This window comes from Oncorhynchus mykiss, chromosome 15, assembly GCF_013265735.2.
Source record: "Oncorhynchus mykiss isolate Arlee chromosome 15, USDA_OmykA_1.1, whole genome shotgun sequence".
NCBI classification, from domain to species: Eukaryota; Metazoa; Chordata; class Actinopteri; order Salmoniformes; family Salmonidae; genus Oncorhynchus; species Oncorhynchus mykiss.
This window is the reverse complement of record NC_048579.1, coordinates 10,431,636-10,445,490: the sequence shown is the minus strand read 5'-3', so window position 1 is coordinate 10,445,490 and position 13,855 is coordinate 10,431,636. Positions and strand designations below refer to the sequence as shown.

The 13,855-nt window shown below is 45.2% G+C and overlaps 3 protein-coding genes, 1 long non-coding RNA gene and 1 other non-coding gene across 5 annotated transcripts; 2 read left to right on the top strand and 3 right to left on the bottom strand.

Moving 5' to 3' along the window:
* Nucleotides 1–5: 5 nt before the first annotated feature.
* On the bottom strand, nucleotides 6–1,836 carry LOC110489575 (NADH dehydrogenase [ubiquinone] 1 beta subcomplex subunit 4). Its single transcript, XM_021562305.2, has 3 exons — nucleotides 1,460–1,836; nucleotides 993–1,136; nucleotides 6–166 (listed from the first exon to the last, which is right to left on the bottom strand). Exons 1-3 carry the CDS (start codon nucleotides 1,634–1,636, stop codon nucleotides 104–106), a joined length of 384 nt encoding a protein of 127 aa, XP_021417980.1. The 5' UTR covers nucleotides 1,637–1,836; the 3' UTR covers nucleotides 6–103.
* A 2,280-nt stretch (nucleotides 1,837–4,116) lies between these two features.
* On the bottom strand, nucleotides 4,117–5,743 carry LOC110489573 (proteasome maturation protein). The gene is made up of 6 exons (XM_021562303.2): nucleotides 5,595–5,743; nucleotides 5,046–5,146; nucleotides 4,885–4,945; nucleotides 4,632–4,733; nucleotides 4,412–4,505; nucleotides 4,117–4,322 (listed from the first exon to the last, which is right to left on the bottom strand). Exons 1-6 carry the CDS (start codon nucleotides 5,595–5,597, stop codon nucleotides 4,255–4,257), a joined length of 429 nt encoding a protein of 142 aa, XP_021417978.1. The 5' UTR covers nucleotides 5,598–5,743; the 3' UTR covers nucleotides 4,117–4,254.
* Nucleotides 5,744–6,306: 563 nt separating this feature from the next.
* c15h11orf65 (chromosome 15 C11orf65 homolog) lies at nucleotides 6,307–11,975 on the bottom strand. Its single transcript, XM_036943688.1, has 9 exons — nucleotides 10,715–11,975; nucleotides 10,394–10,502; nucleotides 10,228–10,320; nucleotides 10,093–10,146; nucleotides 9,362–9,571; nucleotides 9,047–9,180; nucleotides 7,860–8,030; nucleotides 7,687–7,742; nucleotides 6,307–7,552 (listed from the first exon to the last, which is right to left on the bottom strand). Exons 1-9 carry the CDS (start codon nucleotides 10,741–10,743, stop codon nucleotides 7,395–7,397), a joined length of 1,014 nt encoding a protein of 337 aa, XP_036799583.1. The 5' UTR covers nucleotides 10,744–11,975; the 3' UTR covers nucleotides 6,307–7,394.
* Nucleotides 7,025–7,096, top strand: trnac-gca. Its single transcript has one exon. It is a non-coding gene; the product is annotated as a tRNA-Cys (tRNA).
* LOC118938784 lies at nucleotides 8,476–8,998 on the top strand. The gene is made up of 3 exons (XR_005036039.1): nucleotides 8,476–8,504; nucleotides 8,552–8,737; nucleotides 8,785–8,998. It is a non-coding gene; the product is annotated as an uncharacterized LOC118938784 (long non-coding RNA).
* Nucleotides 11,976–13,855: the final 1,880 nt, after the last annotated feature.

Here is a 13,855-nt window from a genome sequence, read left to right as displayed (position 1 = left end):
TTTGATTTGCTTTTTCAACAAAATTAAATTTTATTCAGTTAATAAGATACACACTGACATTAAATCTACAATACTTTACAATGGAAGTCTGCAATGAGCAAACTCAGTAGGCGAGCTTGAACTTGCGGTCGTAGGTCCCAGCTTTGATCTGCTCCTCCTTCTTGTCCTGCGGGGGGGGGGGGGGGGGGGTTAATGAGGTTACGATGGCAGAGCGAAAGCATTGTCACCTAAGCCAGGGTTTCCCAAACTCATTTCTGCTCTGGTTTTTGCCCTAGCACTACACAGCTGTTTTAAATAATCAAAGCTTGATAATGAGTTATTTGACTCAGCTGTGTAGTGCTTAGCTAAAACCAAAAAGACTGCGTTTGGGAAGCCCTGCTCTAAGCAACCTCTTGGTGGCGTGTTTATAACAGTGTGAGCCTCAGTACCCAGGTCTGTGACAGCTCTCTGATTCAGAGAGAGGATCTTAGTCTACATGGCACCACCATTGTTATGTCACAAAGAATGGTGGCGGAGTAGAAGATGAACTTCGAACACATGCTAGGCTTCGCCCTGACTTAAATATTTGGCAGAAATCTTGAAACTATTATGGAGTCAGACAAAGCTTCAAAGTGTGTTTGCTTCCAATAATGCAAAAATTATAATTTCACCATGTTGATGAGCTAAGATGAATTTACTGTCTCTGAGGGCTCATACTCCAATCACTTCTGTATTAGACAGCCAATGTGTCTGTTCAATGGATGACTTTAGTGGGCACAGTCTGGTGGCCCTGTACAAGTTTGCCTTCATAATATAGGTAGGAACACTTTCCTAATATTGAGTTGCTTACGGTTAAGTCATGTTAAAAAATAAAAAAAACCTAAGTGGTAGATCTCATTTTGTATTTTGACTCAGTGATCTTGACCACTGGTGTAAAGGCTAGGGTGTATTTGGAACAGACCCCTAATGTCAGGGAACAAGTAGGTTAAGGGTTGGTGTCATCTCATCCATACCCTGTCCGTCTTCAGAACGTAGTACAGGACGAAGAGGGGAACCACTCCAAAGAGCCCACCTAGCAGCGACGTCTTCTTGGTGGCTCTGAAGTGGTTGTAGGGGTTGGTGCGTGCATACACCCAGCGTGTCAAGGCAGGGTCTTCCTTGAAGCACAAAAAACAGCACGTCAATAATGATGGCCATTCTTTGAGAGTGGGTGCCAGTCTTATTGCAGTCAACTACTATCGTGGTAAAAACGGTTGAATTCAGAAACAGTCATGTTCCCCCAGAATACAATTAACTGAATACAACAATCCATCACAAATTCGTTTAAATAGCAAACTTATTCCGAAATAGTAACACCAAAGTCACATCAACAAAAGTAACGTTAGTTAGCAAACACCATCAATAGCATTACCTCTGGGTGAACTGTGGGTCTGACATTCGCAAGCTAGCTAGCGTTAGCATGTTAGCTCACTCTACTTACAATAAGCTCTTTTCTGTGCGGGTTGTTTAGCTGCATCTGATATTGTCTCTTCAGCTGGGCCCTTAAACCAGCCCTCTCCTCCTCGGCACGTCTCTGGTCCAGCGAAAGGTTGAAATATTCAGCTGGGTCCAACGTTTTTGGCCGAGTGGCCAAGGGCGCTTCGCGGTAGTCCGCCATGTTTGTGAGTAGAGACCAATGACCGTAGAGACAGACAACGAGATTAGATTACCACAAAGTATCGCGTTCTCTTCCAGCAGCGGAGTTTTCAATGGCAACACAAAGCATTCCACACGAATCTGGGGGGGTTAGTGGGGGTTGTCAAATTTTGAGTTGAACGTTTTTTTTCCAGAATTCCCAGTTGTCTTGAACTCACTGAAGTCAAGTTTTCGCAGTTACGAGTCAGCAATTGTTTTGAGCGTGGCACAAATCATGCTTCATTGACAGCATGGCCAATGTTGAATGTTTATCATTTTAAACTTGTTAGACACTTAATCCCAGATTTTGGACCACACGGCCCCTCCACTGAATGGCAGGCTAGTGATTGCTTTACAATGCTTGCAGTTAGCCACTTGTCACTGATTCCTTCCAAACCACTCATTGTTGAATTTGCAACTTGTTGTGTAATGTTTGTCCAATGGCCGATGAGCACCGATACATTTTATCTATAATTTCTCATTATTTCTCTTCATATGACAAGGATTAAAAAGGATTTGCCAGAAAATTGTCAACTTGATTCATGATGATTACTCCTAGCTAAGATTTTGAAAGTATGATGTTGACATGATCAGTCCAATCAAAGCTACTGCAGATATAACATAACAAGCCAGGCTGAAACACCTGCATTTTTGTAGATATAACATAACAAGCCAGGCTGAAACACCTGCATTTTTGTAGATATAACATAACAAGCCAGGCTGAAACACCTGCATTTTTGTAGATATAACATAACAAGCCAGGCTGAAACACCTGCATTTTTGTAGATATAACATAACAAGCCAGGCTGAAACACCTGCATTTTTGTAGATATAACATAACAAGCCAGGCTGAAACACCTGCATTTTTGGAGCTTATTTACTCAAGAAAGCAAAAAGAGACCATGTTTGTATGCAGCTTTATTAACTCAATTACTATTATTTTTTTGACATTGTTTGCAAATTGATACTGTATGTGACATGTATTAATGCCAAAATAACATGCAAAACAGGTAAGCCCCACCCGAAGTGGTCAATGACTTTCCACCCAACTTCCTTATCAGCATGGGCATGTCCAAAACGATGAACTGCTTTCAAACGGAGTGGAATGAGATGGTGCACAAATGTCTGTTTAATGCAGAGGATGTGGGGCTAGGTTCCAGATGTGTACACTCAAAAACATTTTATTACAGCGAGATGAAAAACAGAGGGAGAATAGACAAACAGCCTCAGCAGCGGGACAAGCTCCAAAAAGTCAGAGATTTCCACCGTCTCCAGTACAGGTGAGTGGGCCAGGAGAAGAAAAGACTGAAGATATTAGAAAGCTGAAGACACAAGGTAAGATGTGATGAATATCCTGCTCACCCTTTATGTATCAAGGCATTTTATATCCCTAATAGTAACTCAAACTACTAAATGTATGATCAAGTTACTGTTTACTTTTTTCACAATAAAACATCTCTTGGCCCACACCCTGCTTGTCAGCTACCTGGCTCTACACACAAGCAAACTAGTGGTTGCCTCAGCTGGTGACGACCAGCTCTGTAGGCTTCCTGAAGGAGAGCTGATTTGTAGAGGCCAGGGCACAGCGAGGGCTCTCTGGGGTTAACTTCCACCCTGACAGGGCTAAGCTAGGGGCCACTGGTGGGACTCCAGGTTCCAGATATGGGACCTTTCTGAGGGCCGCTGTGTGCTGACCCCAGAGAGCCACTAGGGGCTGCTCCTTCCATTCCGGTGGAGACTTTGTGGCCTCCTGCTCCCTTGATGACACAGTTTGTTAGGAAATAAATATTTCCTGTTCTTCTACCAAACTTGGCACACACATGCTGACTGTGTTGAGGTAATGTGTGCCATCATATTTGTAGACATGATGATTATCCATATTATAATGGTGTGGGACCTGCAGAGAGGTGCCGCTACAGTCACACTGGTTCTATCAACAGTGTAGTTCCTCCCCTAGCCTGCCCACCTCCTCGGCTGAAGACTGTCCTTGTGGGACACTCGAACCGCCATGTGCCTAGACATTCTACGGCTTCCGCAGCTCCATCAACCACATCTCACTCAGCTCCACTGGTGACCTCATCACGTACTACAATTCCCATGACTGTCATGCTGTGGGATGTCAGCAGACGTGTTCACTATGGAGACGGGGACGCAGCCTAGCAACTGGATGGCTTTCTGCCCCGTCGGGCCGGATGCTGGCAGTCGTTGGGGACGAGGTGAGGGTGGTAGATTGGACGTGACCGCAAGTGGCGTGTGTGCTGAAGCACGAGGACCTGGTGCAGTGTTTTTTTTGTACCACAAGGGGGGGACCAACAGTCAGGGGTACCTGACAGATGTGTGTGGTCGTAATGGATAAGATTCATAAGAGTTAAAAAAAAAGTTGCAATGCATATTATGCTTAAGTGTGTATTTCTATAAATTCAATGAACAGGCAAGCATACATCAAAAACACTAGCCCACACCTGTAATAGATCAACAACATGGTTGAGTTATAGGATTTATTAGAAACAAAGGAATCCAACGATACGAGAGTCTTGAGTGCTGTCTCATATAAGGAAGTGAACAGAGGGCAAACACAAACATCCGGGGGTCTGACGGCTCTCACATCAGGCCCAGCTTATACTCCATCATGATGTGGGGCTCACCCACCATCTCACTTTGGGATGGGTCTGCAGGAAGATGGACACAAAATAGTGCTAAGTTGACATTAGTTTAACTTCTTTCTGCTGCTGTCTCGTCTGTATACAGTGTCTCTTACCGTTGAGGATGTCCTCAAAGCTGATGCTCTCATCGTTCCCTTTGAGAGTGTCCAGGGCCAGGTGTGAGCTTTGCAGGAATGGAAGGCGCTGGATCTGAGAAGGGAGAGAGAGAGAAGGGACAGGGAAAGTGGTAAGGGATAAGTGGGAAAGTTGCTTATTTCATTTTCACCAACACTATTCTTTGTTTTCAATGAAGATCAGAGAGACATGTGTGTCTACCTGTCTGGCTGCCCTGTACTCCATCTGCAGTTTCAGGGGAGCGTGGAGGCCCTGGATGTTTCTGAGGTTGGAGAAGTTCATCTTGTCCTGGTTCAGCTGAAACTGCAAGGGAGAGTACAAAAGTCAATGTTGGAGCTAAAGTAGCGTTAGTGTTTTATTCGAGAAAAGTTGTATGAGACCTGAAGACTTGTATTAACTCCCAGAACATATACCTAGCCTTTAGCTCAGAACAACAGCGTATTGTGTCACTCACATTCTTTTCTGACAGCTCCAGCGCATGGCTGGGGAGCAGCTCATTTTTCACACTGCTGAACCTGAGAGAGTTCAACTATCAGTTATGTCTCACAAACTGTTATATAGTTAACGTTACATACTTTGAGTTGAATGAGTGTCCAGCAGAGACAGTTCTCTCACCCGCTCCTGAGTGTGTCCTGGACGCCATAAGCCCCAACCTGTTGACCCATGCCCGTCACCGGTACACTGTCCTTAAGCTGTGATCGTAGTCCACGAGTATTCTGGAGACGAACAAAATAACAACCCAGTTAACATTATAGTAGAGGCATGATGACTAACGTTACCTACTAGCTAACACTTTAGTGTATCCCAAACAGCTGAGATAACTGCTGCTTAACTACCTAGCTGGCACGAAGCAAAGGATAGGCAAGATTGTTAGCGCTAGTTTAGATGAATTAACCAAAACAAACTGACACAAACAAACACAAATAGCTAGCTAGAGCTAACGTTGGACATCATCGCTGCTAATAACGCGCTAACTTTAGCTAGTTCACCGGCATGAGTGACTAATCAAAATCCAAACGTCTCTACAAATACAGCAAGCAATACATTAATCAAACCCCACGATTCATTGGTATTTCGTATAGACAACATAGCTATCTAGCAACTATACATTTTACACATTTAATGTATGAATTAAACAACAAATGTTAGTAATTTGATAGCTACCATTGTCCCTGTGATGCGGCTGTTTCCACTTTTAGTACAAAACTTCCGGTCAGGGTCGCGTTAGTATGACGTCACTTATTTTTCTTCTTCTATGATGTCATGGCGGTCCGCAAACACACGTTAAAAGTGCATGCCGCCACCTACTGTGCTGGAATTTACGATCAACCATGATCTGTCCTATTATGTACTACCATGAAAATACAATTCAAAACCAAATAAATTCCTAACTTCTACCACATCCTCCCCAACCCTATTAAACTTGATCTATAATCATGCTGAAACACTCCACCCGTAGGATTGTTCAGCATGTCAATAACCATTTCAACCCTAATATCTCTTCTCCACAATAACCTTCAACCTGGCATTTCTGCTTTCCACAACCCGTACTGTCGTCCTGATAACCTTACCAATAAAAGCTATGAAGTCAACTTTATTGACTGTCGAGGTGTCCTTTGGCACTGCACATTTATGAGCACAAGATTTCTGAACAGGCCTCGGCCATCAGAAGCACCAGCCGACAGTAGGTCCACTTACTACAGGTATGTCCATGTAAGCTCCATCAGTCCACACTGTAGTTCTACTAACCTATTTTACGGCCTCTGCATATGATACATACTGACTGATCCTATGTCTCTGAGCCTCTCTCTATACCAAATGCTGCACTGCTGCACTAAGTACAGTACTTAACCTTCACATTTGCTTCCACATTCACCGTAATCATGTGTCCCTCTACACTTGGCACATCTTTTCTTTCCTTTACACTGAGCAGCTACACATAGTGGTGAAACTAGAGTTTTATACACAGGGTGACCAGGGGGTGGCCAAGGATACTTCAGGAGGTCCATAGACCATGACAGAACATTAGTGTGTAACCCTAACCTGGCATCTAAGGAGCATTAATTAATCCTATGATTGCTGATTAGAGGTAGAGGTGATAATTCACTGAACCCGGAGTTCTTCAATGTAGCAGATAGTGAGGTCCATAAGGGTTACTTCACTAGAACTCTTTAGCGTACTGGCTTTATTTACTGGACGCTCCACTGCTTTCTGTATCGTCATTTATTTTGTTCCTATGTCTTCCCACTGCCGACCTCTGACCCTCATCCACCCGCTGCATACAATCAGAACGGACACCAATATTGTTCGCATTCCAGCACAGCTGTTTCTTCACCAACTTCTCCATTACGTCCGCCCTACCCACCGACCTCTGACCCTCTTCCACCGTTTGACCACACTTCCTAATCAGATGATAGAAATACAAGCGGGCAGATAGACGTAAATAAAAAGGAAAGTAGGATGAATGCTGCTTTTGGAACTACCGTGTCGTTTATATGTATCTATATATGGTTTATCATACTGATGTTATATGTACAACATCCACAAATGGATTAAGATTTATATAAAAATTATTTTCCACTTTTTATGAGTACGGGGGTATAGCTCAGTGGTAGAGCATTTGACTGCAGATCAAGAGGTCCCCGGTTCAAATCCGGGTGCCCCCTCATTTTGTTTGATACTTTTGCTCATACTTGAACCTCAGTAAGTATAATCTTTAGAAGCACATTGTATCATCTGGTGTGAGTATGTCCATTACAGTTTCGAGAACAGTAGAGTAGAAAAAAAAACACTGTTACCCTTAGCAACAACAATCTATAAAGTATTATCATAGTTACATTCTCCACTTTGCTTTACATCTCATCACATTTAATTTAATCTCACTGTATAGTGTCATAGTAGTAGTGTCTGATGGTTGCTATTGCAATTTACTGGTCAGCAATACAATGCCAGCCAGTCAGTCAGTCAGTCAAAGAGATTGGCCTTGGAGTGTTCTGACTTGATGAGGCTGGAGACCAGGGGATGGAGGACACTGCTGTAGGTATCCACCTGGCTGTCCTCCTGCCCCAGCCCTGAGAACTCAACACAAGGCTCCAGGTTGGAAGGAACCAGCCTCTTCTTGTCTTGGGAGAAAGAGAAACAGAAAGAGAGCAAAATAGCCTTTTTACTCCCTTTGACCAGAGGGGGGTGCTATAATCCCACGTAAATTGTTGGTGTTGTTATTATGTGCCTCAGGTCAAGGAATAAATAATTGTACCTTTCCAAGACTCAGAGGAATTACTGGTACCCACAACCCTCCAGTCATTAATATACCTGCAGAAATATTAAAAAGCATTGTTGCTTTGGGTAACACTGTATTGCAACTGTCTCAATGGGATCACCTGTTATAATGAAGGATGATTAAAAAAGGTACATATGGAGGCTATTTACTCGTCAAAGTTGAGAGCGTTGGTCCACTCCAGTAGTTCATCCACTTCCCACTCTACGATGTGGTTGGGTCCCAGCTGCTCCACGGCGTCCATCATGCCCTGGGCTGACCGCTCCACCAGCATGGCTGTCTCACTATGCTCTGTACGTGCATGCAGACAGCCACGGTCATACCTGCGGACAGTTGGTTGAAGAACAGGTGAGGCTGAGGGGAACAGGTAGATGGACAGACAGGATTGAGGGGGACAGGTGAGGCTGAGGGGAACAGGTAGATGGACAGGTGAGATTGAGGGGGACAGGTGAGGCTGAGGGGAACAGGTAGAGGGACAGGTGTGGGTGAGGTGAACAGGTAGAGAGACAAGTGAGGCTGAGGGGGACAGGTAGAGGGACAGGTGAGGCTGAGGGGAACAGGTAGAGGGACAGGTATGGTTGAGGGGGACAGGTGAGGGTGAGGGGGGCAGGTAGAGTGACAGGTGTGGGTGAGGGGTACAGGTAGGCTGAGGGGGACAGGTAGGCTGAGGGGGACAGGTAGGGTTGAGGGGGACAGGTAGAGGGACAGGTGAGGCTATTACAGGTTAGCATTGCTGTTACAAATAAGCAATAATTATGCAGTTTGAGCATACAGGTGAGTAGTGCTGTTGAATACAGGTGAGAGAACAGGTGAGTAGTGCTGTTGAATACAGGTGAGAGAACAGGTGAGTAGTGCTGTTGAATACAGGTGAGTGAACAGGTGAGTAGTACTGTTGAATACAGGTGAGTGAACAGGTGAGTAGTGCTGTTGAATACAGGTGAGTGAACAGGTGAGTAGTGCTGTTGAATACAGGTGAGTGAACAGGTGAGTAGTACTGTTGAATACAGGTGAGTAGTAGTGTTGAATACAGGTGAGTGAACAGGTGAGTAGTGCTGTTGAATACAGGTGAGAGAACAGGTGAGTAGTGCTGTTGAATACAGGTGAGTGAACAGGTGAGTAGTGCTGTTGAATACAGGTGAGTGAACAGGTGAGTAGTACTGTTGAATACAGGTGAGTAGTAGTGTTGAATACAGGTGAGTGAACAGGTGAGTAGTGCTGTTGAATACAGGTGAGTGAACAGGTGAGTAGTGCTGTTGAATACAGGTGAGTGAACAGGTGAGTAGTGCTGTTGAATACAGGTGAGTAGTGCTGTTGCAGGTAAGGACACACACTAACTCACATCTGCTTCAACCATTCAATCTTCCTCCTCTTCTTCCTCCTGTCCACGTCCTGACGACGCTGCAGTTTGGAATTGTGAAACTCCACCTTCCTGCCATTGGTCTCCAACGTGATGATGTCACCTAACAGAGCAGCCTGAACCAATACAGAGAGAGTGCACAGCGCTTCTCAAATTACTCTTCTTTCACAGAGTTGCTGAGTACTGCACTAAAACAATGAAGGCAAACAAAGTATCTCTGTTGGCGGTTCCAACCCTATCATACTGAACCCACATCTGATACAGTGTCATATCATGGAATCAGAACTGCTGCACCACCTTCCCAGAGAGCAGTCTCCAGCCGTTGTTCTCCACGCGGTGGTACCAGCCAGCATGGTCGTCCTGCACCTGGGTCCTCCCGTTGTGTATCTGCCTGGGGACGGACCTCTTCTGTCTGGGGTGGGTGTAGTCCTTGGGGCTGTTGGCACACATGTCCACGATGGGTCGATGGGTGTAGATCTTATAGTAGATGCTCGGTGGAAAGGTGGTCTGTGAGGGGAGAGAAAAACTCATCTCACATTAGCATGCACACATCTATTTGTATTGCATAAATCATCGTAGATAGATTTTGAAATAAATTCAGGTATTAGTATTGCGAGTGATGGGTGTTTATCTAAGCAATAAGGCCCAGGGATGTGTGGTATATGGCCAATATACCACGGCTAAGGGCTATTCTTATGCACGATGCAACGCGGAGTGCCTGGATACAGCCCTTAGCCGTGGTATATTGGCCATATACCACAAACCCTGAGGTGCCTTCTAGCTATTGAAAACTGATTACCAACACAATTAGAGCAGTAATACATGTTTTGTCATACCGGGGTCTGAAGAAGACAGCTTGTCTGTCCAAACATTGGTTATTCAATTATTGCACAGGAGCTCCTAGAGTGTGAGGCTCTCCTTCTCTTTCTCATATGGTCTGATATAACACAGCTGTCAGCCAATCAGCATTCGGGGCTTGAACCACCCAGATTATAATGTGCATTTTAGCACTGACAAAATGAACTTACCCCTCCCAGTCTGAATCTGATGTGGACTCCTGCAGCAGCATCCAGAATATTTGCCTGCAACAACCATAGTAACATTCATAATGTGTCTGTCTGTGTGTGTCTGTCTGCATGTGTGTGTATATCTGGTGTCTGTACCTCTCTGGGGTTGACATTTTTTAGCAGGAGTCGAGGGTCTCCCTGGTTACGGAACCTCACAAGGTTCTTGAAGTACTGGAACACGCGTGTATCCTACACATAGGATATAGAGAGGTTACACGGTCTGTGCGTGTTAGTGTGTGTGTTGTATTGTGGTTCCACCCACCACATGTCTCCTCCATGTCCTCTGTATCATCCTGGCAGCCCTGTGGTAGACTCTCTGCTGCCTGCCGTCCAGCTCCATCATCTCCTCCACTGGGGGGGACGAAGGGGCACTGGGAGGGGATTAAAGGGGTAACTATGGTGGGCTGAGATCCGTGTTTGAAGTGGGGTGGTGTGACTGGTACTAAGAACCTTCATTTTTACTGCTTGAGTTGTGGCATATCATCTTATACCTGCTCTAAAATACTGAGGCATGGTAACTTTAGGTGTTAGGTGGTGAAGGCGTATCCATTTCATGTTGAGTTTAGGAATAACTTCTACTAACCTTTCTATTGCGTAATTGTTCTTCTCCATGCTTATGAACTGTGCCTGTGACCGAAATGGGTAAATACAAAGTGCATTAAAGAACTGTTGTTATGCAACGGCCACAATGGACAGAGAACCAATGCAGCAAAACAGGACACAGGAACGCGTAGAATACACACTGGCAAAAGACAGACAGACAAGTGACTCGCCCAGCAACTGCGTCAGAAAACGGAACCGTCTACATTCGTCGCACTATGATGATCCAACCACCTATTCCAATTGCGCACAGAACTTACCCTAAATGTGTCTGTTCAAAACAGAAAGCTTGAACCTTTGAAAGATATAGATGACAAGTTAGTTAATCCATGTCATCATTTGTTTTCGTTACATATATTTGCAAAACATGCCCTAAACGCAGGGTTTGTATGTTCGGGTTTTCAGCTGTTTGAGCAAACGCCATTTGGTTACCAAGCAACGTGCAGAGCGTGTCACGAGCTACATTTCCATCCAATTGGCGACGTCTTGTCACGCGAATATGCAAAAATTCGCATACAAACAAAATGCTATTCCTAGCACAATTGTGTTTCCATCAGGTATATTTAGTTTCGAATAAAAGTATGTGCGTAATGATGTAGTGCACGTACACATTTTTGCAGTTACACGAGTTTCCATCGCATTTACCGTGGCCTTTTTATTGCATTTACTTTACTTATCTCACCTCATTTGCTCACATTGTATATATACTTATTTTTCTACTGTATTATTTATTGACTGTATGTTTGTTTTACTCCATGTGTTACTTTGTGTTGTTGTATGTGTCGAACTGCTTTGCTTTAACTTGGCCAGGTCGCAGTTGTAAATGAGAACTTGTTCTCAACTTGCCTACCTGGTTAAATAAAGGATTTATTTTAATTTTAAACTCTATTCAACTCAACAAAAATGTTGCGTTTTATAGCGAGTTTGCCTACGCAACAGCCAGTCGATATAGCGCGGGTATAGCCTACATGATGATATTATTATGGATAAAAGAGAAATATTGATTTTATTTGTCAGACGAATAAGAATAAGACCCCTTAATATATATTGGAAATGAGCATCAAGCTCATCACTTTACACGGTCACCCATGGGCGGACTGGGACAACAATTCTGTCCCCCCCACACACACACATGAGATCTCTGCTGTTGCAGCAGCTCTGTGTCTATGGATGTTATTGTCTACTTAACGTTTAGGATGTGAGGAATTGCAAGGGACTGAAACTCTGCATCCAGCGTCTCTACGGAGAATGAAGATTCTATACAAATACAAAATCAAATTAGTTAATCACACATTACACACTGTCCCTCTAGAAAAAGAGGGAAATACTGTACGTCAGTATACTCTAGTTTACACAGAGCAGTGCATGCAAGGCAACAAGGCAGTTGAGGACAGCTTCAATCTCACCCAGTGGTGCAGGTGTAGGGGTGGCCATGCATACGCCCACCTACTTCTGGGCCAGCCCAGCCTCACATTCAATTTGCGCATATATGTACAAAATGTATTTGCAGCCTGTATGCCCAGACAGGCTGCAAATACATTTTGTACATATATGCGCGAATTGAATGTGAGGCTGGGCTGGCCCAGAAGTAGGAGAGAGAGAGAGAGAAAGAGAGAGAAACCTTGCCAGGGTGTGAGGTAGATGGATAGAAGAGGGGACGATGGGAAGGGAGAAGAGAAGAGAAGGGAGAAGGGAAGGGAGAAGGGAAGGGAGAAGGGAGAAGAGAAGGGAGAAGGGAAGGGAGAAGGGAGAAGGGAGAAGGGAGAAGGGAGAAGGGGGAAGGGAAGGGAGAAGGGAAGGGAGAAGGGGGAAGGGAAGGGAGAAGGGGGAAGGGGGAAGGGAGAAGGGAGAAGGGAGAAGGGAAGGGAGAAGGGAGAAGGGAAGGGAGAAGGGAGAAGGGAAGGGAGAAGGGGGAAGGGAAGGGAGAAGGGGGAAGGGGGAAGGGAGAAGGGAGAAGGGAAGGGAGAAGGGAGAAGGGAAGGGAGAAGGGAAGGGAGAAGGGAGAATGGAGAAGGGAGAAGGGAAGGGAGAAGGGAGAAGGGAAGGGAGAAGGGAGAAGGGAGAAGGGAGAAGGGAAGGGAGAAGGGAGAAGGGAGAAGGGAAGGGAGAAGGGAGAAGTGAAGGGAGAAGGGAGAAGGGAAGGGAGAAGGGGGAAGGGAGAAGGGAGAAGGGAAGGGAGAAGGGAATGGAGAAGGCTGAAGGGAAGGGAGAAGGGAAGGGAGAAGGGAGAAGGGAGAAGGGAAGGGAGAAGGGGGAAGGGAAGGGAGAAGGGAAGGGAGAAGGGAGAAGGGAGAAGGGAGAAGGGAGAAGGGAAGGGAGAAGGGGGAAGGGAAGGGAGAAGGGAAGGGAGAAGGGAGAAGGGAGAAGGGAAGGGAGAAGGGGGAAGGGAAGGGAGAAGGGAAGGGAGAAGGGAGAAGGGAGAAGGGAAGGGAGAAGGGAGAAGGGAGAAGGGAAGGGAGAAGGGAGAAGGGAGAAGGGAGAAGGGAGAAGGGAAGGGAGAAGGGGGAAGGGAGAAGGGAGAAGGGAAGGGAGAAGGGAATGGAGAAGGGTGAAGGGAAGGGAGAAGGGAGAAGGAAGAAGGGAGAAGGGAGAAGGGAAGGGAGAAGGGAAGGGAGAAGGGTGAAGGGAAGGCCTCAGCATGGCAGCACTCAAGTCCAAAATTCTGCCCAAATGTTCAAGCCTATTACTGACAATATCAGATTTGATAAATTACCATTTGTATTGCCATTTTAATAACCCATCATTATGCAATAACTATTAGAATACACCCATTTGAAAGTTGTGCTGCCAGGTTGAACTGCAGCGGGGAGAAGTCATTTGAAGTGTAACGAAAAAGACAAGCAGGCACATGTATGAAAGGACATGAGTACTGTTGATAGCACCTACACCCACTGAATATTTACGTAACGACGCCTGAGAGCTATACTTTTCATAACACTGCATGACTTATTAATTATTACTATACAGAACAGTATAGAAAGAGACACAAACAGACAGGCTTTGAACAGACACACTGAACACAAAGCCCTTTTCAATATGGACCTTGAGGGTTTGTCTTGACTCGTCTGTTCTGCAGTCAAGATGACTAATGCATGACAAAACCATTACAGCTTGTCCACATTTC

Bases quoted from the DNA above. Each gene is read 5' to 3' on its own strand.
- LOC110489573 (XM_021562303.2), bottom strand. The intron at 4,506-4,631 runs GTAGACACACAT...CTCCCTTCTCAG, and splicing joins AGTACAGGGCAGCCAGACAG to ATCCAGCGCCTTCCATTCCT. The intron at 4,323-4,411 runs GTAAGAGACACT...ATCTTCCTGCAG, and splicing joins CTTTGAGGACATCCTCAACG to ACCCATCCCAAAGTGAGATG.
- LOC110489575 (XM_021562305.2), bottom strand. From the start codon at position 1,636: ATGGCGGACTACCGCGAAGCGCCCTTGGCCACTCGGCCAAAAACGTTG. The intron at 1,137-1,459 runs GTAAGTAGAGTG...TTGTGCTTCAAG, and splicing joins CGCACAGAAAAGAGCTTATT to GAAGACCCTGCCTTGACACG. The intron at 167-992 runs GTATGGATGAGA...CCCCCCCCGCAG, and splicing joins ACGTTCTGAAGACGGACAGG to GACAAGAAGGAGGAGCAGAT.
- c15h11orf65 (XM_036943688.1), bottom strand. From the start codon at position 10,743: ATGGAGAAGAACAATTACGCAATAGAAAG. The intron at 9,572-10,092 runs GTAAGTTCATTT...CTCCCCTCACAG, and splicing joins TCAGATTCAGACTGGGAGGG to ACCACCTTTCCACCGAGCAT. The intron at 7,553-7,686 runs GTACAATTATTT...CTTTCTCCCAAG, and splicing joins TTCCTCTGAGTCTTGGAAAG to ACAAGAAGAGGCTGGTTCCT.